Below are 23,309 nucleotides of genomic sequence, written 5' to 3'. Positions count from 1 at the left end.
TGTCCAGGGAGCTGCCCGAGCCCGGCCACGAGCGCGCCCAGTGCGGGGCCGCGGCCTCGTCCGGGCGGCAGAAGCGGCGGTAGCTGCGGGCGGTGAGCGCTGCGGAGCTCCGGGCGCCGTCCGTCCCCCGGGGCTGCCCACCCCGCCCCAACCGCCCCGATCCCCGCGCCCCGCCCCGCCCGCACCCACACCCACCTGCTGCGGCCCTGCTCGGCCCGCGCCTCCCGCAGCAGCGCCCGGAACCTGCGGACCACGGCGGCCCCGACGGCGATCCCCAGAAGGACGACGCCGAGCAGAGCGCCCGCGGCCGCGCCCAGCAGCCCCGACAGTGTCACTCGCCGCTCGCAGCGCAGCCCCACGAACCAGACGTCGCTGCCGGCGGGGCACCTGCGCGGGGATGCGGGGCGCTCAGCGGCGGACGCGCGGGGCGCTGGGGTGTTGGGCGGGGCGGCACCCACCGGCAGAGCGGGCCGCGGCCCCGGGGGTGCGCGCACACGCCGTGGTTACGGCAGTAGTCGCGGTGGCAGAGCGACGTGCACGTGGCGTTCCCGTCCGCCCTCACGACGCAGGCGAAGCCGTCGGGGCAGGAGAACAGCGCTGCGCAGGGCTCCGGCGCTGATAGGAGGACGGGAGAGAGGGCGGCGGCGGCGGGGCCGTGCCGCTCCGCACCCTCCGAGGGCCGCCGGGCCCCGCGCCTCTCGCCCGCACTCACCGCGTGCCGTGTGCCGCAGGACGCGGGCGGTGCCCACCGCAGCTCCGCTGGAGCGCAGCGCCGCGTCGAGGAGCGCTCCCAGCGCCGCCGCCCGCACCAGCTCGGCCGTGAACAGCGCGTCGTAGTGCAGCACCACCTGACGGGAGCTGCCCGCCCTGCGGGACACGGCACTGCGGTTGCGCCCCGCACCACTCCGCACCGCCGCGGGAACGCCGGGCACTGCGGGGCCGTCCCTACCTGACGGCCGTCACCTCGAGGCGCACGAAGCCGCGCACCGCCGCCAGCCGGGCCGCCACCTGCGCGGGAGCCATGGGTGCCATGCGGGACCGCCCCCACGCGATGCTCCTCCCCACGGGGCGGCCCCACGCTCACCGTCCGGTTGAGGCTGCTCAGCAGCACGTGGTGCTCGTGGGACGCGGGGTCGCGCAGCGCGGGCACGAAGGCCATGTCCAGTGCCAGCTCGCAGGGCACGCGCAGGAGGGACGCTGCGGGGACAGGAAGGGCTCAGCATCGCCACCGCCTCCCGTGCCGGCGGCTCCCGGGAGGATCACCCCGCCGCCCACCTCGCAGCTGCGGCGGTTCATCCTCCACGATGAACTCCGGGGTGGCCCTGCCTGCTGTCTCTGGGTTTGGTGTTACGCATGTGGGGCCGGCGTGTGGCCGCTCCGTGGGGCTGCTCTGTGGCAGGGGCGGCTCTGCACTCCTGGGGGGGTCTGGGGGCTGATGGGGGGACCCCGGCACCTCACTGGGCCCCTGCGTCAGCTCCTCCACAGCCCCCTGACATGCAGCACTGATGGGATCCAGCGGGGCTGTCCTCTCATCCCTGAGAAGTGCGAGGCTGGTGGCAGTGGCTGTGCTGGTGGCAGTGGCTGTGCTGGTGGCAGTGGTGGTGATGCTGGTGGTAGTGCTGATGGCAAAGGTCAGCAGAGGTGGAGATGATGTGGGTTGGGTCAGGGCTGACAGTGGAGAGCTGGGGGCCACGGGAAGGGCTGTGCTTGGTGGTGCAGTCGTTGCCCAAGGCCCAGCATCACCTGCCCACACCGGGGTCCGTCCTGGGACCTGAGGGCTCTCAGCATGTTCATGCCCTGGGGACGCTGCTGGGTGGGTGTCTGTAGTGGGGTTGAGCCCCAGGGAGGGCTGTGAGCCTGGTGAGGGTGGGGCTTCCCCCGGCAAGGCTGAGATATGCCAGGTCTGGTTCATGGGGACATGGTTGGGCCCAGGGGGACTCTGAGTGTTGGGCAGCCCCAACACTTCCGTGGTCAGGTCTGGGGCTCCCTCAGGACCTTGGAACATCACCCCTGGGGCAGTGGCTGTGGAGCTGGGGTCAGGAGGCAGACGTGACTCCATGGGCAGTAGGGCTGTGCTGGCCCCAGGGCCCTTGGGATGCCACATCAGCCCTCCACGGCCACCAACCTCTGGGGACAGCAGAGGGGGGTGGGAAGTGGCATGAAGACCCAGCCAGGCCATGGTTGTCCCCTGCAATGAGTGGGACTCTCCTGCTGGCTCTGTCCCTGCCAGTACCTGATGTGTCCTTCCTAGTTCCCCAGGGGAGCTCTGCAGACTCTGCAGCCCCCCCACAAAAGACAGTGTCCCACTTGTCCCTGTCACAGGGCTGTCTGTTGTGTGTCCCTGGGGGGTCTCTGCTCTGCTGTCACTGGGTGGGATAGTGGCACCCCTGCCCTGCGGCTCCAGAGCAGGGTGTGAGGGGATGAGTGAGCCCCCCCAGCTCTGTGTGAGCACTGCCCTCATAGTGCTGGGGGTTCCCCACTGCCCCCTAGAGCTGCTGGGCAGTGTCATATGGGACGATGAATGCAAGAGTGTCCTCTGTGGGGTTGAGGAACTTTCTGCCTTCTCATTTCCTATGGGCTCAGTCCCGGGGGCAGCACTGCTGGCTGGAGCTGTGTTGAGCTCCATGGTGACTGCTGTGAGAACCCTGGCTGGGCTTTCCCCTGGGCGTGTAGGATACGTTCCCTCTCTGCCTGAAGCTGCATCAGTGGTACCAGCAGAGGGTGAAGGCTGTGCCTCGGTGCTCACTCCATCCCGCACCGCAGGGCCCGTCCCGGCCTCCCCAGGGCTGCTGCTGGTGCCGGAGGGCTCAGCAGTCCCTGGTGGTGTCCCAGGGAAGGGAAACAGCTCAGCCTCTGTTTGCAGCCACCCCGCTCCGTGCTGCGGATCTGCGGGCAGAGGCAGAGGGATGCTGAGCGGGGCAGCACCCTGGGCGGCACGGCACCAACACGCGGGATCACCCCGCAGGCAAAAAGCCCATCGGCCCCATCGCGGCACGGTACCTGTCCGGCAGCGCTCCCCTGGGTGGGCGCAGGGTACGGCATTGCCCCGCGTGGAGCCCATCCCACTGCCGAGAGCGGGGCAGAGCCGAGCGCAGCACCCCACGAGCACTGCGGAAGGAACGGATTGGGCGTCAGCGCCGAGCGCGGGGCTCCGCGCATCGCCCCCCGCAAAGTCCCGGCAGGCGGCGACGGCGCAGCGGAGACACGGCCGTCCCGCACCGCGGCCTCGCGCCCCCGAAGGCGCCGCCCGCACACCGGCACGAGCCCGAGGCGCCGCCAGAAAGCACCGCACGTGCGGGCACGGAGCCGCCGGGCCGCCCCTCCCCGGCAGAGCGGCGCGGAACAGAGCCGGGCAGGGCCGCGCGAAGGGTGAAGCGTTTTCCGCGCTTTGCACGCGGCTCCCGCGGGGCAGCGGCGGGCGTGGGACCCTTTGTGCCGCGGGAGTCATTTCCTGCGAAGGGAAAAGCGCGGGCATCGCTCAGCGCCCGGCTGGAACCCGCCGCCTTTGTCTCGGCTCGCGGAACGCAGCCGCTGCCCCGCAGTGCCGCTGCCGGCTCTGAGCTGCGCGGCGCCGCAGGCACCGCACGGACTGGACGGAGCGCCGCTCCGAGCCGACGAAGGAACCGCCCGGCCCGGCGCCCCTCCGAGCCCCCCGCCCCGAGGCGCCGGCACGGGGACGCGCACGAGGACACCGCCCCTGCGCGGGGGGGGACGCGCATCCCCCGGGGAAAACGGGGCCGCGGCCGCCGTCCGCCCGTGCGCGGACGGAGCCGGGGGGCACCGAGAGCTGCCGGGGGCCCGGACCCTCTCCCGCCGCACGTGGCTGCCCAGAGCTGAGCTCCCCGCGGGCGCCGGGCCCGGCCGAGAGAAGCCGATACAGCGCGGTGACGGCCCCCGGCCCCCCGCCCCCTCGGCGCTCCCCGCGGCCCCTCCCGCCCTCCCGCGTTGCGGGGTCCCGGTCCCTTAGGAGGCTCCCGGCGCTCACCTGCGGCGGCCACGAGCCGCGGGACCCGCTCCATGCTGCTGCTGCCGCCGGCGGCTCCGGAGCGCAGGAAGCCCCCGCCCGTTCCCGCTGCCGCGGGGCGGAGGCGCCCGGAGCCGCAGCCCCCGGCCCGGCCCGGCCCAGCGGGGAGCGGCGGAGCGGCGGGGCTGGGGCGGGCCCGGCTGCGGGCGGAACCCGGTCCTGCGGCACCCGCGGGATTAGAGAGGGAACCCGGAGCCGCGATCCTCTCCGGGGCTGCCCGTCCCCACCCGCCGCATCCCTGCGGAGCCCCTCGGACGCGGCTCGGCTCCCCCCTGGGGCTGGGAAGGACCGTCAAGAGGTCCCCCCGTCGCCGCCCTCCCGGCACGCAGCTGCAGCGCTGAGCGGGCCAAGGCTCTTGCACACCGACCCGACACAGAGCGATGACCGCACGGGGTACCACCCCAGTGAGAGCCGCCACGAGTGCTTTCTCCCGTTTCCATTGCACGGCATGTTCAGAGAATATTTCAGTTCATTTAAGAGGAAAGAGCTGTTTCTTACTCGATGAAACCGGGCCCTGAGGAGCAGCGGGGCACCCTCGGGCCGGGGGCACATGGCAGTCTTGAGTGAAATGTGGTTCTCCAGAGGCTCTGAAAACAGCACCCACCCCATATTAAGACTCCATGTGGAGCAGCAACAGACTGGGGCTTATTTTCCACCATCCCATCACCCGGATTGCCAGAGGAAGGCACGTTATCAACTGACACTTCTTGGCTCACAGCCCAGCAGTGCCTCTTTGACATATGAAAGTGTTTCTTGGCTGAGAAGAAAAACCATGTAGTGTCCAGAAATACTTTTTTTTTTTTTCCCCTGCCTCAAGAGAGATTGAAAGCAAACCTCCTGTGCTGGGATGAGCTACACTTACCAACACACCGATGTGGTTTTGCATTTCCCTCCTTTAATTTCCATTGAAAAAACAGAAGCCAAAAATGGGACTCATTTTTGCCAGCATTTATGAAATAAATAGTAAAGGTAGAAAAAAAGCATTTTATTGGAAAGAGTAGCACTACAGCAGTGAGATCACAGTACTCAGCTCAGCAGCAGAGGCTGTACTGGAGCTCCCACTCAGGTATACGATGCTCTTTCAGTCTGCCATACAAGGAGCCCTCCAGGCTGTGCAGCTGATGCTGCTAGCTCACAGTGCAATGAGCCCCAGCAGTGTCTCTTACCCTAAAAACCAGCCCCAGTGGGCTGCAACTGTGAAACAAAAAAGGCATCATCAACACCACCATGGTCTTATATATTTATTCTTTTTTTCCTCATTTTCAAAGGACAACATATTCAGACAGCTTTAAATACAACGTCCAAGTACAACTTTCTGATGAAAGCAGCAGCAGTGCAGCATGTGCGCTTATACCCACTGACATCAGGGCCATCCTAGTGGTAGACATCTCCTGTTCAAAAAAAACATCCACACATTTAGTAATTCATCAGCTGAAAGCTACCACAAAAGAGGCTGGTCAGGCAGAGACACGACAAGTGCTGAAGAACACCAGAGGAAGACACATACATAACGGCACAAGTCTTGCAAATCCCAAGATTGTCACCTTTTTTTTCCTCATCTATTCTTGGCTCAGAAAGAGCAGCAAACAGGCACAGCTCCTTCACTGACCCCTTACACCTCAATCCCAGGGAAGATCGAGGCAGGGGGGAAGTGAGAAGCATGCACAAGAGCAACAAACAGGAATCTGCCTCCACGTGCTAGTGCTGCACACAGCCCTGAGGCCATCGCTCACTTCCCCTGCAGCCCCCAAGTGCCTCTCAGGCTGCCGCTGGAATAACCCTTTCCTCATCGTTTCCTTTCCTGCCGCTGTCCCAGGCTGCGGCTGATGAGAAAGCAGCTGCTAGCTGCAGCTCAGAGCTGTGCTGTCACCCACCCCTAGAGAGCGCTGCTCAGCACACTCTGCGAGCAGCCGAGCTCTGAAGGATGGACTCAAAGTCAGTTCACCATCTACTAACAGACTGGTGGATTCCTGCAGCGCTTGGCGTGGCATAGAGACCTCTTCAGAGGCACGTTTATACTTACTCTGCTTTGCAGAATTGCTTCTATTCATAAACATCCTTCTTATCTGCAATGTAATCTACAATCTCTTGTGGACACATTAATTTTTCTGCATCTCCATCAGGAATTTCAAAGCCTGGAAGAAAGCACACAGATTCAGCCCAAAACAACGGAAATGGGAGCAAGGCTGAAGGAAGCAATTACTGCTGGCTCAGATGTCTGCAGTGCAGCCGAAAATAAACACACAGAGGTTGCTTCTCCACTGCAGTCAGAGTCAGCATCTCGTTACTACAGCGAGTTTCAGTCTGTGCTATGCCTTACATGACAGTGACTCTGGATAGGAGACGAGGCAGAAGCAGCAGGTGCTGCAGAGCCAGCCACTGTCCCTGAGCACCGCCGAAGCCATTAGTGCCTAATCAGGGCTCCCACAGAACACAGAAGAGGGATGTTCTGGGTAACTGCAGGCAAGCAAGAGCCAGAGCCCCTCGGGTTCAGTTTGTCGAGCGCTCATAAAACAAACAGAGCCGCAGCCCGGGCTGGGGAGGTGCAGGGGCTCTCAGATCTGCTCAGAAATACAACCCAGAACACGGAGCTCCCCTCTGCCCGGTCCACGCGGACGCACACGGCACGCAGCGTGCCATTACCGAACTCGTCCTCCATGGCCATGATGATCTCCACTTGGTCCAGGCTGTCCAGCCCCAGGTCCTTCATGAAATGCGACTCGGCCGTCAGCTGGGGGTGCACACAGGCGGTCAGCTCCCCCTCCCGCTCCCGGCCCCGCCCCCCCCGGCCCGGCCCCCGCTCGCCTTCTCGGGGTCGATCTTGTCGTACAGCTTCAGGACGTACAGGACGCGCTCCTTGATGTCGGCCAGCGTCAGCGGCGGCAGCTCCGAGTAGCGGCGGCACGGCGCAGGACCCGCCCGCGGCACCGTGGGGATAAAGGCGGGCTGCGGCGCCCGCGGACGGCCGGGGCGGAACGTGCCGAGCGCGGCGCGGGGGACGGGGAGAGCGGCGGCGCCGGAGCGGGGCAGCAGGCGGCGGACGCAGGCCGAGAGGACACGGGCCGCCATGGTGACCTGATCCCAGCAGCCCCCGCGCCGCGCCCGGAAGCGCGTGTGCTCGGCGCGAGAGCGGCGGCGGGCGGAGGGAGCGGCGCCCCCTGGCGGCGGGAGGCCGCGCGGCCCCCGATCCCGGTACGGCGCGGACAGACGGAGCGTCACCGAAGCGAAGCCTTTAATAACAGCAACAAACGCCGCGCGCGGCCCCGAGCGAGGCGCGGTCAGCCCGCCCCGTGCCGCGCGTAGCGGTACACGCAGACGCTGCCGTCCGCCCGCCCCGCCAGCAGCCCCGCGTCCACCGCGCTCCAGCGCACCAGAGTCCAGCGGCTGTCCGAGCCCGGCGGCAGCAGCGCGGTGCAGCGGCCCAGCAGCAGGTCCCACACCGCGATGGCCCCCGAGGTCAGCACAGCTGCAGCCCAGGCGTCCTTCACCTCCCCTTCCAGGTACCTGCAGGAGACACCTTGCGTCACCGGGCTGCGGCTCGGCTGGGAAAACGCCGGCGCAGCCTTTAATGCAGAGCCATTGTGCACCTAGAGAATCTGCAAGCACGTTTCAGCCGATGTAGAGAACCGGGTTATGTTAAATACTGCATCTTTAGTGCATTTGGAAGAAAAGGAGGTTCGTGCAATACTCCCCTAGCCTCAGAATGTAAAAATTGTTCTGTTAGCCAGGATCTCAACCTGCTAATACTCGTGCACATAGGCAATGTGACAGATGTAAGTGCATTGCAACACTGAGTCTTAAATAGATCAAAATGTAAGACAGGAGAATGAAAAGGTCATCAGACTGCAAACAGCTGCTTAACATAAAGAAACCAGGCAAAGCTCTACTTAACATCACAAAGGCTTACACCAGTCTCATTTGCGGGTATTTTCTCAGGAGGTTTTTGACCAAGGAGTTGGTCTGATGAATCCAGCTACAGCATTTCCATAATCACTTTGACTGGGGAGGAGGGGAAGGGAAAGAAAGCATGCAGCATGCAGAAAATCACTTCTCCCGTTTGTTCACAGAGCTCTGGGGAGCAGAGCCTCCTGCTGAGCAGTGACGCAGGGAGCTCAGAGGTTAACTCCCAGATTTGTGCAGGAAGCAGGCAGGAAACAGCCAACACCCACACTGCATTATAACGAATGCACAACGCGAGTGGAAGTGATGGATGGCAGCTCTCTTATCATCGGAGAGATGGCAAATGGCTCACTGCCAGCACCGCTGCTCAGCTCATTAACTGAGTCTCCTCCAAAACCACCTCAAACATACCACGAAGATGAGCACGCAGCATCCCCAAGGTACTTGCCTTCCTGTGTGTCCAGGTGGGAGGGAGGAAAACATCACCCCGGTGCTTCTGGCTGTTTTCGGGTTGAACGCGATCACGCGGAACGCGGGGTTTCCACAGGACTCGCTCTCTTTGGCATGGGGATGACTTAAAACAACAAACAGAAGGCCCTGATACACGGAGGAAAAATACATCACTAAAAATAACAGTAAGAGAGGAAAAAATTCCGAGGAATTTTCCAAAAATTAATTGCTTCATTCTCTGTAATCAAAGCCCCACGGACAGTGATGCATTGTTTTTACTGAATAAAATACAAGTGGTTTTCTTTACTTATCAAATTAGCTAAAAAGCAAAGCAGCTGCTGACTGATAAGGGCTGATGTAATGCAGCAGAATGACAGCTCAGTGACCCCATGGACTTATGTGCTTACCTTTCTGCTTGGAAAAGCTAAACTTGCTGTAGGACCAGGGGACACAGAAAGTAAAATTTCTGGGCCTTAGTTTAATCCTTAGGAAATTATTAATTTAACAGAAGTTCCTTGTAAACCAGCACAGCTGAAAACAGCAGCTCTCAGAACAGCCACAGATAAATATGAAATATGATGGGATAGACATTCACAAAAAGTCTCCAGAGAGTCTGACTCAAACCATTGTTATTAGACAAGACATTCTTGTCCCAAAATAATACATGCTTACTAAGAGCAATCAAATCCTTGACAAGCACAAAATCCAGCCAGATCACAACACAGGTGGAAGCAAGTGACAGAGAATCACGTTTATGAAGCCTGGCTTTGAACAGTTTATATCCTCAGGGGTATATGTAAATAACAGCCACTCAGATAGGTTGTCTGATGATGGCAATGTGCCATCATCATGCTAGCACCTGCCTGCATAATGAAAAAGACTTATGAGAGCACTGGCACTGGGCAACAGTACTACTGCTTCCCATTTAGAAGCTTACCTGGCCTAAGCTTTGGAATGCACTCTGATGCACCAAACTTACTTTATCAGTATAATGCAGAAAGCCAGTAATTTGAAGAAGACAGTGTGGCTTATTTGTTCTAGTTAACCTGTTTTCTTCTGAAATATCTTCAGTGATTCTAAATAGAGATAATGTTTCAATCCACTCCTTCAAGTTCCCACCACAGTTAGTGCAATCCATGCATAAACTGAGTGCCACATTTCACATACGTACAGAGTCAGAATATGCTCGATGGCAGATTGAAGCTGGGTAGGAATAGCCAATGTGCATCTTCTTCAGGAGCTGGCCTGTTTTCAAATTCCTGCAGTTGGTGAAAAGACAAATTCTGACTGCATTTCCATCCTCAATCTGGTTTTCCAACCATAATTGTACCACTACACAAGACAGTTTTGATTTCATAGGAAGTAAACTGAAACATGACAAGAGACCACTGGAAGAGATGTAATGAATATGACACAAAAGCAAATGGAATTACAGCAGCATAGTTCATTCACTACCTACCTAGCTGCTGCACAGAATTTAAAGGGCCAGACTGGGCCCTTTGATAGTTATTATTTCACAGGCAAATCAGCAGCCAGCCGACATGCGTATATGATGTCTGCAGATGTCAGAGCCACCACTTATACCCAAAACTGAGCCATTTAATTGCAAAGGAAATACTGACCAAACTGCAACACTGTTTACTGCAGTGGTGCCAACCAAGGCGTCTCTCACTCCTTCCACTTCAGCAAAAGCCAGAACAGTTTCTTCAGGAGGCATCAAAGTCTGTCTATCCTTGCACCTGAATAGCAGATGCAAACAAGTGAGAAAAGGCAGTCAGAACAATAATTATGTTCTATACTCAGCACACTTCCAAAAAGAAGAGAAACCTGACGCATTTTCACATCCCTTACTTTTGTACCTGCCATACCAAGACCACCCCAAAACTAAAAGACTCACCTTCCTGTCTCTGAAAGTGATACTATTTCCACTTGCTGCTCTTGCATGGCTCTGCTGCTGCTGACCAGCCTCCCATCCTTTAGCCCAAGAACAGCTTTTATATTCCCACTTTTCACTAGTGATTGTTTGAATGAGTCATTCTCAGAAGAATAAAGCAAGAGCCTAAATTAGGAGAAAATTATGCATAACAACAGAAGGAAGCATAATTCAAACACACTTCAGCATATTAAAGAAATACAAAATACATTTAAACTGTCTATCACCTCCAGGGTGAATAAGCAAATCTTTATAATTGATTTTTAGAAATTCCTTCTATATTTTTCAACAATAAAAGCGACTGAAATAGTGACACATTAATAAGAGTCAATTTCAGCTACTATACAAGAGGAGAGTTAAGCTGCAGCTATTTGGGGAGCAAAACACTAGGAAGAAATAAATACAATACCTTATCTCTCCGATCTCCAAATTTCCCAGTGCTATACACACAAGGTTACAGGTGTCTGGCAGAGGAATGATCTGTATTACAGGAATCTAGGACAGCACAGCAAGAATTCCACGTTACTCACAATGTCCCTCTTCCTTTGGCTACATTCCCATTTTCTAGAGTGTTTCAAGCAAAACTGTGTGGGGCAGAACTAATTTTCAGACCCCTCTGAAGAAACACACTTAGTTGAACAGCTGATTTCTTTGTTGCTTATCTAAGTAAGCAATCCCTACTGATATAACGCAAAAAGTGTCTCCAAGGATCTACAGGGAAGAACACAGAGCAGCCACCATTCAGTACGTGAACTGTCAAGTTCCAGCAGACAACATGGAACCACACAAAACATTGCCCTTCCTCATCACCAGCGTATGTCATTCTGTTGCCTGATGCAATGAAAAACACCACCTAAAGAACAAATCCTGCACCCAAGACTTCAAGCTCCTTGGTTTTTTGGAATTAAGTGATACAAGAAAACTGTTTTGAGTTCTAGAAATAAAGACTGTGCCCATACCTCTCCAAGTTGCCAAGTATAGACCTTCTCCCAGCAGTCAAGTGCCTGAGGTTTCCACAGGGAAACTGAACTCTCACAGGCAGTCACCACACACAGCTCTCTGCAGCCAGCTGCTTCCCACCACACGCTGTTCACATCCACAGTACAAGAACTTGAAGAATCCTGTCCAAAACAAAACAGTGCTGGTTTTCTTTTGATGGCTATGATAGCATGGAGGCTCAGATTGAGAAAAACACTTCTTGAGACTCAGCACAATGACAAATTGAGGCTAAAACTTAATGTTCAAGATGTTAATGTTCAAGTAAAGTGCCAGTAAGGCACCACAGAAAACAAACCTGGTGGATTGTGCCCTCTGAGCAGTGAGCAATCAGCTCACTTCACAAAAATCACTTGTCATTTAAACCAACAAGGACCCCACTGAGCCCAGAGCTGGAGCAGAGATGGATATATCATATTCAGACATTTGTTAGTCAGAAACAAACACTGAAATTCTTTCTCAGTCAGAATGACATATTTAGGAATTTTTCAGCATGCTTTATCACATAAGACAGAACTGACTGGATTAGGCAATGTGCTTATTGCTCATTTCTCTTTTTTTTCCTCCAACTTGTCATCTTGTGTTTTATTGCATTTTTTGTTAAGCTTTTATTAAAGAGCTGTTACTAACTCAGCAGACAATTGTCTGATGTTATCCTACCTTTAGCTTTGAAACAAACTGCAAGTTCTCTTCTCTCAAGCCATCAAGCAGCACTGGAGTCAACTGTTCTGCTTCCGTTTTTTTCTGCACAAACAAGTAAAGAATCAGGATAATTTAGCTTCAAAATTAGACTCAGCACCTGCAAGAATGAGGCAGAATTGTGAATTCACTTTGTATGCACTAGAGATAGTAGCTGCAATAGAAGCATCTCTTTCTGCTCTTGCATGCCTTTGAAAAACAAGAGAGCCCAGATAGTTTTCAGGTGAAAATGGGCTAACCTACTACTTTATACCACTTTGCACCTCTCAGCAGCATTCCTACCCTTCAGAGACAAACCATTTTTCAGCAACCATCTCACAGGTAAGACATAAAAGACAATCCTAGCTGAGAATTTTCCTTAAGGTAGAACAACATTATAAGGGTGACAGAAACCTTTTGTTCTTTTCTTGTTTCAAACATGGGCTCTGAAGCCCACATCTATAGTTTTAAGTAGGATTTTAAAGAGCTTGTTCTTCAGATAGAAGATTTTTGGCGACAGATGAAAACCAAACATTTACAAAGTCAGCTTAAAGACAGCATGCAGGGCTGGCGTCCAAGGAAGTCTCTCTTTAAAGGTCAGATGAGACTTTGGATGAGGACTCACGCACAAGACTAGTGGCATAGGACACTTGGCATGTTACCTGTTCAGGAGAAGCTCTGCTGGATCCCTCGTGTTTGCTTTGTGATTGCTGATGCTTCTCCAAGTTCACAGCCCCATCAGATCTATTATTAGGACATCTTTCAAATTCTAAATGACATGTTGTACCTTGCCCCTCCTCCTTCCTAGCAGATCCTGCACCAGAGCTGTCCAAGTGCAGTGGAATGGCAGAGTCTTTGCATTCTCTATTATCCTTGACCTGTGCAGGTGCTTCTTTGGAAGAATGCAGGCTCACTTGCAAAGGAGGTACAGAACATGTATTGGGGAAGACCTCGCTGCATACTGATGGTAAAACAGCTGGGGTTGCACCCAAGACAGGGAAAACAGATGAGGAAATCTGAGACTCACGCTGAGCAGGAGCACCAGTTAAGAGAGTCCCCATGGGAGTAAATAGCAATTCATGTGTAGAAAGTTCCACCTTGGCAGCTGGGCTTTCCAAATGAGGTAACTCAGACAACCTATTTTTGAATGGTGAAAGCAAATTAGCTTTAAGCTCTTTTTCTTCTGCATTTATTTCTGGAGTTTGTGCATCTTCTGAAGCCACACCATCTCCAAACACACTAGGAACAAAAACCTCCAAGTCATTCCCAGGGGAAGATTCATATTTCCCAAGTTTTAGTAGTCCAAATTCTTCATCAGGTAGATGAAAGTCTTTGATATCCAGCTTGGGGGCCAGCCACTGGAAACTGCGGAAGGAAAAGAGAGAGCTGGACATATCAGGGTCTTCAGCAGGAAGGCCAAGAGAAGCAGCACCCTCTGAATCCACTTGATGGCCTGGTCTTCTTTTGTTCTCACCTAGAATTCAAGAGAGAATATCATATCATAAATTAACCAGCAGCCACAATCTCTTATCAAGATTGTCACTCTATTTAAAAAAAAATAAAATCCATCCGAACAGATGGAAGTGGAACTTTCCAGGAAGATGCTACACTCCACAATTGCTCTGCATCAACCCTTCAGCTAAAATATCATTGCCAAGGACAAACAAAGACCAGTTTGTTTTGTTTTTCTCCGAATGTTTTCATTTTCCTACATATTTCTGGACTTGGAGACAGTAATACTCATCTTTCTGTTTCATATTTGGTTTTTTTTTGTTTTTTTTTTTTTCCACACAAAAAAAGTCATTAATATGCAGATTCAGTTGGAGAAACAGAGATATATATCCATTTACTGGAAAATCAGGTACAGCGTGCACAACGTTGACCTGAGCAGACAAGGCAGCTGAAGAAGTTCCCAGCCCTGCTCCTTGTGCATGCACAACTGTTCATTCTCTGTCACTGTACTGAGGCAGAAATTTCTGGAATTGCACAAGGAATTTGGGCACCATCATGATCTAAATTAAAAAAAAACAAACAAATAACTCATCAAGAAAAGAAAATCAACCCTATTAAATTTTCCTGTATAGAAATACAGCAGGGTTTTAACAGCAGTGCATGAACACACTCAGCTGTTTCCTTGCCTTGATCTTTGGCTCAAGCTTTAAAGAGTGCATGTGTTTGATGAAATACCTTTTGAGATGTGACTGTTTCTCTGTCTTGCAGAGGAACGAAGGGAGCGGCGCAGAGGGACTGAGAGGAGCTGCTCAGACCTGCAGGCTCTGTGCATTTGCTGATTCTTAACATGTTTCACTGGATGTTTATCAGACTGATACACACTTAAGTTGCATTCCAGATCACTTGTGTGGCTGGTAAAAGTTTCATTCCCTGGGCTCAGAGAGTCACTTTTCTGCAGTGGATTCTGGACTTGTTCTGAACGAGACTCACAGCATTTGCCAAGTACTTGGCTTCCACCAGGAGGATCAGCACTTGTTGGCTGTATCATACCTGTCAATTCAGACCCAAGAGCTGCAACAACAGAAAACTGTCTCCTATCCAAAGATGATTTTTCAAGATTAGCCTCACAGTTCTCCTTTTCACTCTGATACTCATTTGATAGCAGACTACTGTTTTCCCTTGGCTTTGTGAGATCCAAACTTTCTATAAGTTCCTGTGATGTTTCATTCACAAGGGGTCTGCAGGTAGCCTTTCTTTTTCCCTTTTGTTTCCTCTGTGATTGTCTCTGATCTCGCTTTGTGCTTCTGACGCTGTTTTGAGAAATTGATCCAGGTGAAGTGCTGCTACCACTGGAGGTAAGAAGATGTTTCTGAGGACTAGAATTCACAGGATCACCTTCTGCACAAAGGAATGGCACAGCTGCTGACTCCAAATGATTTTCAGCAGTTTCTTGGGAGGAGTGACATAAGCTTCTATCTTTCTGTTTGCATTTACTTCTCTGACCTTTCTTGCTCCTGCCCAGATGGCTGAGAATTACAGCATCAAGGTCCACTTTCCTCTGGCAATTAGACATGCGTCGAGTTGTCCTGACATAGTATTCCACTGGAAAGGGAAGCCCTTCAACTACTGTGCAAGAGTTCAGTGCACTTTCAGGAGCTGTAACCTTCTCTTGAGGAGAAAGTCTTGATTGAATTTCAAGCTGCTGATTCTCCACCAATTCTTCAGCATCATCCAGAGGAAACTTTGAAGGAAAGGCATTTAAACTACCAGTGTCATTTGGATTTTCTCCATGGATTTTGCTCTCATTAATCATACTGTTACTTTTATCAGTGGGCAATACTTCATTTTCTGACATTAAATCTAAAAGCCTACGTAATTCTCCCTGATCTTCACACATGCTCTCACTGTCCATTTCTTTTACTGCCCTGAAAGATTTTTTTTTACCACTGGCATCAAATGAAACAGATTCACCACTCTCTGAACGTGGCTGTGCAGCTTCCTGGTTATCAGATGTGACTGGGGCACCTGGGGACTCAGGCTGCCAGACATCATTGCTGTACCCCAGAGCACACGGGAACAGCTCAGACACTCCCAGAGGAATACTATCTTCAGGCACGTCCCGTGAAACTCCAAACTCTGGGGGAGTTAAACTGCTTTCCTGCCCCCCCATGAGCATTGATCTGGACTCCATTTGAGCATTGTCCTCTGAGAAACTGCTTCGCCTGAAGACTGGTGACTGAAGTTCCTCCATACTGGCAGGGTGGTTTTTCACCATTACATCAGCATTGATGAGATGCACATCATGCGCTGATTCCTTTCCTTCTGACACCAGAATCTTTGTCCTCCTCCTCAGCTTCATCATACTTCTGGAAGTTTGATTTTTTTTCTCCTCAGTTCCAGGCACAGAAAGTCCACAGGAAGCATTTTCCTGGCTAACCTGTGTACTTTCTCTCTGTGAGCTGTCCTGAAAGCTAACTTCATTATTGAAGAACTCAGGACTGTGTTTCAACATAACAGATGTTCTCGCCTTTGTGTCAGGGCCTGAGCAGGTTTCAGTCTGTAGGTGACACATTTCACGTCTGTCAGCACCATGAGATATGTTATCACTACAGCCTGTGGGAAGAAATCTCGTGTGTGTAAAACACACCCATTAAAGCTGCATCTGAGAAAAAACAATCACACAATAAAATCAACTTTGGCAAGAGCAAAAGGCTGGGACGGTACAGCGAGTTTCAGAGAGCACCTGGTGAGGGGAGAAGGAGATGGGTGCTGCTGCAGATGGCGATTCAGTGATGGGCGCCGAGTGCCGGGCAGCGGGCAGGGAGCTCCGCGAGGCCGCGCCCGGCTCCTACCTGCGGGGCTCCGCGGGGCCTCCTCAGTCCCGGGCCGCCGGGCTCCTTCTGCCGCCGCCTTCCCGCCGTGGCTCTTGGCCCGCTCGGCTCGCTGCGCCCGCTGGGGACACAACACGGTCGAGGGGCTCGGATCGGCTCTGCGCACCTCCTCCCAGCCCCGCGGCCCGGCCCGGCCCGGCCCGCCCCGCTCACCCGCAGCCGGCTGACGGTCTCGCTGTACTCCCTCCTCAGCAACGCTAGCTTCTCCCGCAGCTGCAAAACACAACGAACCGCGCTGGGACCGCAACCCCTCGCCTCCGGCCCGTCAGCCCCGACACGGCCCGGCCAGACCTTCTCTTTCTCGGCCCCGCTCAGCACCACGCCGCTCGCCGTCTCCGCCATGGCTGCCGCCCGCCGTGCCCATGGCAACCGCGCCGCCATTGGCCGCGCTCACGGCGGAAGCGCCTGCTGGCGGCAGGAAGTGACGTACCGGAAGTGCAGAGCGGCCTTGCGGAAGTGTTGCGGCCATGGAGCTGAGCGAGATGCTGTACAACAAGTCCGAGTACATCGAGACGGTGCGGGGCGGGGTGGGGCCTGGCGTCCGGTTGGAGGGGTTGGGCGCTGGGCGCTGGGCGCTGGGCTGGGCTGGGCTGGGCTGGGCTGGGCTCGGCTCGGCAACTGTCCCTTCTCCCCATAGGCGTCTGGCAACAAGGTGAGCAGGCAGTCCGTTCTCTGCGGCAGCCAAAACATCGTTCTCAACGGCAAGGTAAGCAGTGGGACGGGGAAAGGCTGCGTCTGTCACAGCACGGCGCTGCTTCGTTGTCAGCCCCCGGTGCTGCGGAAAGCAGTGCTTTTGTCCGTGGTTCTGCCTGTGCCTCACCTTGCTTTGTGTGTCTGCTCTGTGCACCACACTGCCACAGTGGGAGCACTGCGTGCGTTTCCTGGCACATAGTCTCCCTGACATGAGTTTATATAATAACTGAGAACACTAGCAGGTTTCTGCTCACTTACATCTCTTCCCTTTCTTGTCCAGACAATAGTTATGAACGACTGCATCATCCGTGGTGACCTGGCAAATGTAAGAGTGGGACGGCATTGCGTGGTGAAAAGCCGCAGTGTTATCAGACCGCCCTTCAAGAAGTTTAGCAAAGGGTAAGAGAGATTCTTTCTTTAAGGAAGCTGAGGTTGAAATCTATATGATTAAAATATATATTAATTTACCTAAGGTTTGCATGTTCAGAGGGCTATGTTGCTTTGTCAATAATTTGCATAAATGTCCCTCTAAAGCTTTTCCTCAAATGTTCAGTTTTTTCTTGAGAGTTAGTGTTTCCTTCAGACCATAATATGGAAAGACTGATATATTACAATAGGCAGGTAATTAATGTGTTTCACTTGATCTTTGCTTATTTGCAGTGTCTTCCTGTTGCTTATCTTGACCATCCTTTAGAAATATCTGAGAAAAGAGTAGTTACTGTTCAGTCTTCCATAGTATCAGGTCTACGTCTGGTATTCCAGTTGAAAACAAGAGACTTTGCAGTATGATTTGGGGTCTAATAACATTGTCAATTAGTTTATATGTTGCATGATCTGAGTAAAAGACTCTCCTGTTGCAGGGTTGCTTTTTTCCCTCTCCACATTGGTGATCATGTCTTCATAGAAGAGGACTGTGTTGTCAATGCAGCCCAGATTGGCTCCTATGTCCACATAGGCAAGAACTGTGTCATTGTGAGTACTCTTTCTCAGTCTTTTCTTGAGCCTCTTGAGAGGTTCAAGACTCCTAAGACTTTGTAACAGTAGTGGAAAGGAATCCGTGCCAACCATCAGGAATAAGTGTACTTACTGTATGCTGTTCCTTTCTCATCCTTTTCCTTCTCCACAGAAAGGGATGCTTTAGGTCTTGCTATTCTGAGGACAGTGGGTAGAACTGATGACTGTTCCTCCCTTTGGCTAATGAGCCTGTCTAGGGATAATGCCCTTCTCATAAAATACAAGTGGAACTGCGATTCTATGCAAATATTGCATATAGCCCTTGCTATGTTATTGCATGTCTTGAGTTCTAGGTTCCAATTTGCACACTGTTGTAAGTTAATATGCAACTGTCCACATGTTAGTCAAAAGCAAACAGATTTTTTTTCTCAAGATAAAAAAAGTCTATATCATCTCTCAAATGCTGCTGGGAAGAGCATTCAAACTGGGTAGAGATTTATTTGCATGATCCTCTATACATGTTTTGAAGGGTTAAGCTTGTTGAAGCTTATCAGATTTATCAGGGATATGCAAAATGGTGTAGTATTTTAAGTACAAATTCTACCTAATCTTTTTTTTAGGGTCGTAGATGCGTTTTGAAAGACTGCTGCAAAATCTTAGACAACACGGTACTACCTCCTGAAACAGTAGTTCCACCTTTCACAGTCTTTTCAGGCTGCCCAGGTATGCTCCCTCTAATTTTACTTATACTTGTACAGTGTTCTTCTGCAAGAACATTGATAGTCAAACTCATGTTCTTCTTCTAGGACTCTTTTCTGGTGAGCTCCCGGAATGTACCCAGGAACTCATGATCGATGTTACAAAGAGCTACTACCAGAAGTTCTTGCCACTAACTCAGGTCTAGTAGCCTATTTACCATGTTTCAGAGCAGTAAAGGCACACAGAAGTATTTTGGGAGCAGAGAGAAGAATATTGTTCAAAGAGTCCAGAGCATGGCCCTCTGCTGTTCCTGAACACTTCTGTGAGCATTCCTGAACACTAATGGTCGGGCCAAGCAGTCCCCTGTGCAAGCTGCTGTGTCTTGTTGTTTAACCTTCGCATGTTCATCTGAATGTAATTCATCCCATGTTGTCTGAATTGTGCCATTAAATGTTCTGGAGCTAGGAAAGCTGATTCCATTCCCTAAGGCACATCTCCTCATTGCACTTGGGGAACAAGGCAAAGTTGACAACATACTCTGCAGCCAAAGCCTGTCTTTCATCTCTGTTCTGTTCCTGCCCCAAAGTCAAGTGGGTTCACGTTTGCTCATAGCAGTCTCCATCCTAGAAAATAAGTGCTGTGTGGCTGACATGCTTATTGTGGGCAGTATTTACTATGGTTCATTAGAGGCAATTCTTTCCTTCATAAAAATATTTGCCGATGTATAAACCTGTTTGTTGAGGTTCCTTTTCTCCCTGTGGACCGTGATTCTGTCCTGTAGGGCCAGGATATCTTTTATCATCCTGGGATTGACTTTAGGCTGTTTTTATATGCCTTGCCTGCGTCCTGGTTTTGGCTGTGACAAAGCTAATTTTGTTAGTGGTAGCTCATGTAGGACTACATTGATAACACACTGATGTTTTAGTATTTGCTGAGCAGTGCTTACCTTGAGTCAAGGCCTTCTGCTTTTCATGCTGCCTGCCAGTGAGAAGGCTTGTGTGGGAACACAGGAAGCTGAGAGGGGACACAGCCAGGACAGCTGACCAAAGAGATGTTCCATGCAATATGATGCCACCCTGCTCAAGAATAAAAGCTAAAGAGAAAGAAGGATGGGGGAGAGGGAACAGAGTTTTGGCATTGGTCTTCCCAGGTCACTCTTACAGGTGATGGAGCCTTGCTTTCTTAGAAATGGTTAAATATCCACCAGCCAATGGGAAGTAGTGATTATGTTTATTTGTTTGCTTTGCTTGTGTGCACAGCTTTATCTCAGCCAGCGGGTTTTCTTACTTTTCCCTTTCTAGATCTCTCCCTCATGCCACTTGTGGGGAGTCAGCAAATGGCTGTGTTGAGATTAAACCACAGCAGCCTGACAGGACACTTCTTAGATTTTATTTCTTAAAGCAGTCACCAGTCCCATCTTCTTGCCCATCCTACAGGGTTAGGACTCTCATGGATGGTGTATGTTCTTTTTCCTGAACACTGCAGACCATAGGGAGCCAAAGAGAAGAGAAGAGAACTTTGGAAAGAGAAGTACCATGCCACTCAGAGCTGAGTGCAGCAGAAAAGTGGGAATCTAAAAGTAGAAATTGAAAGTGGCAAGAAAATGCTGCGATTCTCCCCATTTATTGCTCATTGTATTTATTTGCAGAATACATTTTGGTGCTTTTTTTTTTTTTCATTATAAAACTTCAGATGGAGATTCAGACTTCTTGAAAAGATGAATCCTTCATTTTGGACAAGTAATGCAGCAGGATTCTGACTGGGAACAGCTTTGTGCAAGTCAGAGATAGCTCGCACTTGCACATTCCTGACACAATAGCAGACAACTGGCCAAAAATGAATCTGCCTGTTCTGGCTGTGTTTTAGTAAAGCTTAACATCAGCCCTCTGTAGCTTTTTTAAACTGGGACTCCTGCATGTTGTAGTGTAGCAGTGTGTGGAGGGCAGAATGTATATTAATTTGTAGTAGCCATACAGCTGAGAGATCAGCAGCCCTGGAGCCTTCAGCTGTTGTATATAGTGCAAAGTACTTCTATACTTTACATAGCAAACAGCAACACAAGTACTAACGTGTAGAAAACTGCTGTTAGTCAAATGTAAAACCACTGTCTGGTTTGTTTGTATTTTTACTGTGCATAAATTAAAGCCTTTTTAGTTGTTCAAGTAACTTAATGTTGTGACTTTTTAAATCAAACTTGAGACCAGAATGAGGTTCCTGTCATGCCTGTGCATACGAGCCACAGTCTGTGTTCTGTGACTTGCAGGCATATTACATCAGTGCATTAAGCATGGTGTGAAACAGCATCTGCTTTCTGCATCTGAGCTGGTGACTTTCACTAGCAAATGGTTGCAGTGTAGCTAGTTTGTAATGGCTGTGCCACAGAATGAATGCCTTCGCTTCTATTCTTGATGCCAAAGTAAGAATCCTAATGCCTCCAAGGTGACTGTACAGTCCTATCTTCAGCTCTGAAACTTAGGACTGTTGCCCCAGCATTTGGAAATCAGGCCATCCCAGATGGCATGACTCTTTTTGCAAAAAAGCAAGAGCTGAAGCCAACTTGTGTGAGTTGAGGCTGATGTCCCTGTGAAAGTCCCAGTCTTGCTACTTTTTCTATCTGAGTGAAAAAAATACCAGGTTGTCAGTGTTCCTTGTGCTGCATCTGTACTTCATGCAGCTTTCTAATTGACCTCAACTTCCAAAAATGTTCACTTCCTCCTGTCCAAAATCTTCATAGCCCTTGCAAAAGCTGCTTGTTGAGGGACTATCTGAGGCCTCCTTGGTCACCAGACCGGTCAGGTGTTGGCATTTCTGTGAGACCTCCTGCAAGTCAGATACTCTAGTGCTTATAGGGCCACTCACAAATACTGTTTTGCCCTGTTAGCTTAATGTCAGCCATCTCTGGAGATGCGGGAAGCAGCACTGTGCTTGGTCAGGGAGGGCTGTGTGTGCTTTGTTGCCATGGTGTGTCCCTTCAAGGTTTCAACACCACATAGTACACTTCACCGGGATTGCTTGGTCAACCACCACGGAGGGCAGTGGGAAGCCAGGTTGCTGGTAGGGGGGGGAGGGGTTGAAGGAGGTGGCTGCAAATTAAGGAATGGAAGCTTGGGAGTGGAAATGAGACTGCATCTGGAAAAGTTTCAGACACATTTCCACAACCACTTGAGCAATGCGACTGCAGTGTGCTGAGGGATGCCTAACTACACAGAGCATTACATGTTTCTCAACCCTTTCTCAACCTATTCTTCCTTCCAGCAGGCTGACCCAACCCTTCTGCTTTAATTAAAACCTGTTTTATTGTCTCTGTTAAGGTGGCCTCTGCCAGGGTTTAAAAAGTCACCACTGAAGATCTCAAATGCTCAGCACTGTTAGTGTTCCTTACATCTGGTTACTTTATCCTGTCCTCTGAAGCATCACTGACTGGGCTCACCTCCACACCTCTGCCAGCTCTCTCCCACGATGCACCCAGCTAGCCTGTAGCCATTGGCACAACTGCAGTATCCAAGATTCCTGCAAAATGCAAAGCACAGAATATGCTGGCCAGGGCCATCAACTCTGTCCTAAAAGAAATGGCTTTCTTGATTGGGAAAGGGAAGCTACAACAGAACTGTCCTCATTTGACTTTCAGCAGGGTGGGACCATGCATGCCTGGAGGGAGAAGGCATGCTCATGGCAAGAACTGCCCCAGATGGTTTTTGCACTGTTCATGGTTTTCCTTTGGTGTCCTATTCTGTTCCAGCAAGTAGCATGATCAGATTAGGGGATGGGAACGTATTTTCTCACCAGATGATGTTAGGCTACAGAAGTAAACTCTCCAGGCCTGAGTGCATGCGGTTCGTTGCTGATGTTCTCTTTACTAGGTTGTGTTCCATGTGATGGCTAGCAAGGGAAAAAAATAATCAAGGAGGCTGGGTACAATCACACCCACCTGGCAACATGTCACCTCGGTGGCAGAGAGGGAGAAAGTGAAGAATATACCAACAAAATGGGTGGGATTCTACACAATAAAAATTGGCAAAGTGTCAGATTCTTGGGTCAGTGTGCAAATATGTTCTGTAAGCAAAATGGTGTCACGTGGAAGCATCACAACAGTCTGTGTGAAAACAAAGCGTGGTGCTGCCACTTTCAAAGGAAAAACACATCGAGTACACGCTAACGTGAATTCCCTTTACACAGTACTTGAGTGTGGCAGTGCGAAAAGCTGCTCACTGCCCACAGGGAGGGGGAGGAGGAGATGGACAAAACCCCACTGGGTGATTCCAACAGCAGCTCCAGCCCCGGTCCCACTCCCTGCACTGAGCAGGGCCACCCACAGCTCCATCAGTGCTCAGAGCCCCGGCCAGCCTGACCGTGTGCAGGGATGGAGCACCGCCACCTTTGGGCACCGTGTGCCACTCCTCACCGCCATCACTGCAAACAGCTTCTTCCTTACATCCGGTATAAATCTCCCGTTTAAGTTTGAAACCGCTTCCCCTCGTCCCATCACACAGACCCTGCTGCAGAGTCTGCCCCCTCCTTCCTTATAGCCCCCCTTCGGGCGCTGAAAGGTCGCTATCACGTCTCCCGGAGGCCTGTCAGCGTCTGTCAGTTCTCCCGGGGAGGGGAATCTGCTCGCCGCCCGCAGGCGTTACGGGAGCGG

General features: G+C 52.0%; 4 protein-coding genes across 7 annotated transcripts in view; 1 reads left to right on the top strand and 3 right to left on the bottom strand.

Annotated features, from left to right (window-relative positions):
• The window catches only part of LOC116237607 (uncharacterized), a 5,014-nt gene extending 960 nt beyond the window's left edge, over positions 1 to 4,054 (bottom strand). For 2 of the 3 annotated variants that reach the window (XM_090151262.1, XM_090151261.1), the window contains exons 1-9: positions 3,986 to 4,054; positions 3,001 to 3,108; positions 1,276 to 2,886; positions 1,085 to 1,197; positions 950 to 1,008; positions 713 to 867; positions 459 to 615; positions 196 to 387; positions 1 to 83 (exon numbers count right to left, since the gene is read on the bottom strand). The exon at positions 1 to 83 is cut by the window's left edge and continues 121 nt beyond it. In XM_090151262.1, coding sequence (XP_090007388.1) covers positions 1 to 83; positions 196 to 387; positions 459 to 615; positions 713 to 867; positions 950 to 1,008; positions 1,085 to 1,197; positions 1,276 to 2,886; positions 3,001 to 3,108; positions 3,986 to 4,019 — 2,512 coding nt within the window. In that variant the 5' untranslated portion in view covers positions 4,020 to 4,054. The remainder of the gene's footprint in view (positions 84 to 195; positions 388 to 458; positions 616 to 712; positions 868 to 949; positions 1,009 to 1,084; positions 1,198 to 1,275; positions 2,887 to 3,000; positions 3,109 to 3,985) is intronic. The other variant, XM_090151263.1, reaches the window with a different exon arrangement.
• A 1,198-nt stretch (positions 4,055 to 5,252) lies between these two features.
• On the bottom strand, positions 5,253 to 7,126 carry NDUFAB1 (NADH:ubiquinone oxidoreductase subunit AB1). The gene is made up of 4 exons (XM_090151264.1): positions 6,830 to 7,126; positions 6,668 to 6,755; positions 6,048 to 6,159; positions 5,253 to 5,415 (listed from the first exon to the last, which is right to left on the bottom strand). The coding sequence occupies exons 1-3, from the start codon at positions 7,091 to 7,093 to the stop codon at positions 6,068 to 6,070; spliced, it is 444 nt and encodes a 147-aa protein (XP_090007390.1). The 5' UTR covers positions 7,094 to 7,126; the 3' UTR covers positions 5,253 to 5,415; positions 6,048 to 6,067.
• Positions 7,127 to 7,207: 81 nt separating this feature from the next.
• On the bottom strand, positions 7,208 to 16,832 carry PALB2 (partner and localizer of BRCA2). 2 transcript variants are annotated; one of them, XM_031606838.2, is made up of 13 exons: positions 16,616 to 16,749; positions 16,478 to 16,537; positions 16,286 to 16,385; positions 14,169 to 16,046; positions 12,644 to 13,455; positions 11,964 to 12,047; positions 11,267 to 11,428; positions 10,717 to 10,802; positions 10,272 to 10,433; positions 9,997 to 10,113; positions 9,546 to 9,633; positions 8,373 to 8,521; positions 7,208 to 7,528 (listed from the first exon to the last, which is right to left on the bottom strand). In XM_031606838.2, the coding sequence occupies exons 1-13, from the start codon at positions 16,703 to 16,705 to the stop codon at positions 7,303 to 7,305; spliced, it is 4,014 nt and encodes a 1,337-aa protein (XP_031462698.2). In that variant the 5' UTR covers positions 16,706 to 16,749; the 3' UTR covers positions 7,208 to 7,302. The 2 variants fall into 2 exon arrangements, with proteins under 2 accessions (XP_031462698.2, XP_090007386.1); XM_090151260.1 differs by lacking the exon at positions 16,286 to 16,385 and having other exon boundaries at positions 16,616 to 16,832.
• DCTN5 (dynactin subunit 5) lies at positions 16,752 to 22,880 on the top strand. Its single transcript, XM_031606842.2, has 7 exons — positions 16,752 to 16,839; positions 16,962 to 17,030; positions 17,298 to 17,416; positions 17,878 to 17,989; positions 18,592 to 18,694; positions 18,778 to 18,869; positions 21,982 to 22,880. The coding sequence occupies exons 1-7, from the start codon at positions 16,792 to 16,794 to the stop codon at positions 22,000 to 22,002; spliced, it is 564 nt and encodes a 187-aa protein (XP_031462702.1). The 5' UTR covers positions 16,752 to 16,791; the 3' UTR covers positions 22,003 to 22,880.
• Positions 22,881 to 23,309: the final 429 nt, after the last annotated feature.

This window comes from Phasianus colchicus, chromosome 16, assembly GCF_987193195.1.
Source record: "Phasianus colchicus chromosome 16, bPhaCol1.hap1.1, whole genome shotgun sequence".
NCBI lineage: Eukaryota > Metazoa > Chordata > Aves > Galliformes > Phasianidae > Phasianus > Phasianus colchicus.
This window is presented reverse-complemented; position numbering and strand designations above follow the sequence as displayed.

Excerpts from the sequence above, each read along its gene's own strand:
- PALB2 (XM_090151260.1), bottom strand. The coding sequence starts at position 16,832 with ATGTACTCGGACTTGTTGTACAGCATCTCGCTCAGCTCCATGGCCGCA. Across the intron at positions 8,522-9,545 it reads ATCGAGCATATTCTGACTCT|GGCCTTCTGTTTGTTGTTTT; the intron begins GTACGTATGTGA and ends TCCGTGTATCAG. Across the intron at positions 7,529-8,372 it reads CCACCTGGACACACAGGAAG|GTACCTGGAAGGGGAGGTGA; the intron begins GCAAGTACCTTG and ends TGTCTCCTGCAG.
- DCTN5 (XM_031606842.2), top strand. The coding sequence starts at position 16,792 with ATGGAGCTGAGCGAGATGCTGTACAACAAGTCCGAGTACATCGAGACG. Across the intron at positions 17,990-18,591 it reads TAGGCAAGAACTGTGTCATT|GGTCGTAGATGCGTTTTGAA; the intron begins GTGAGTACTCTT and ends TCTTTTTTTTAG. Across the intron at positions 18,695-18,777 it reads AGTCTTTTCAGGCTGCCCAG|GACTCTTTTCTGGTGAGCTC; the intron begins GTATGCTCCCTC and ends TTCTTCTTCTAG.
- NDUFAB1 (XM_090151264.1), bottom strand. The coding sequence starts at position 7,093 with ATGGCGGCCCGTGTCCTCTCGGCCTGCGTCCGCCGCCTGCTGCCCCGC. Across the intron at positions 6,756-6,829 it reads ACAAGATCGACCCCGAGAAG|CTGACGGCCGAGTCGCATTT; the intron begins GCGAGCGGGGGC and ends GTGCACCCCCAG. Across the intron at positions 6,160-6,667 it reads GGCCATGGAGGACGAGTTCG|GCTTTGAAATTCCTGATGGA; the intron begins GTAATGGCACGC and ends GCTTTCTTCCAG.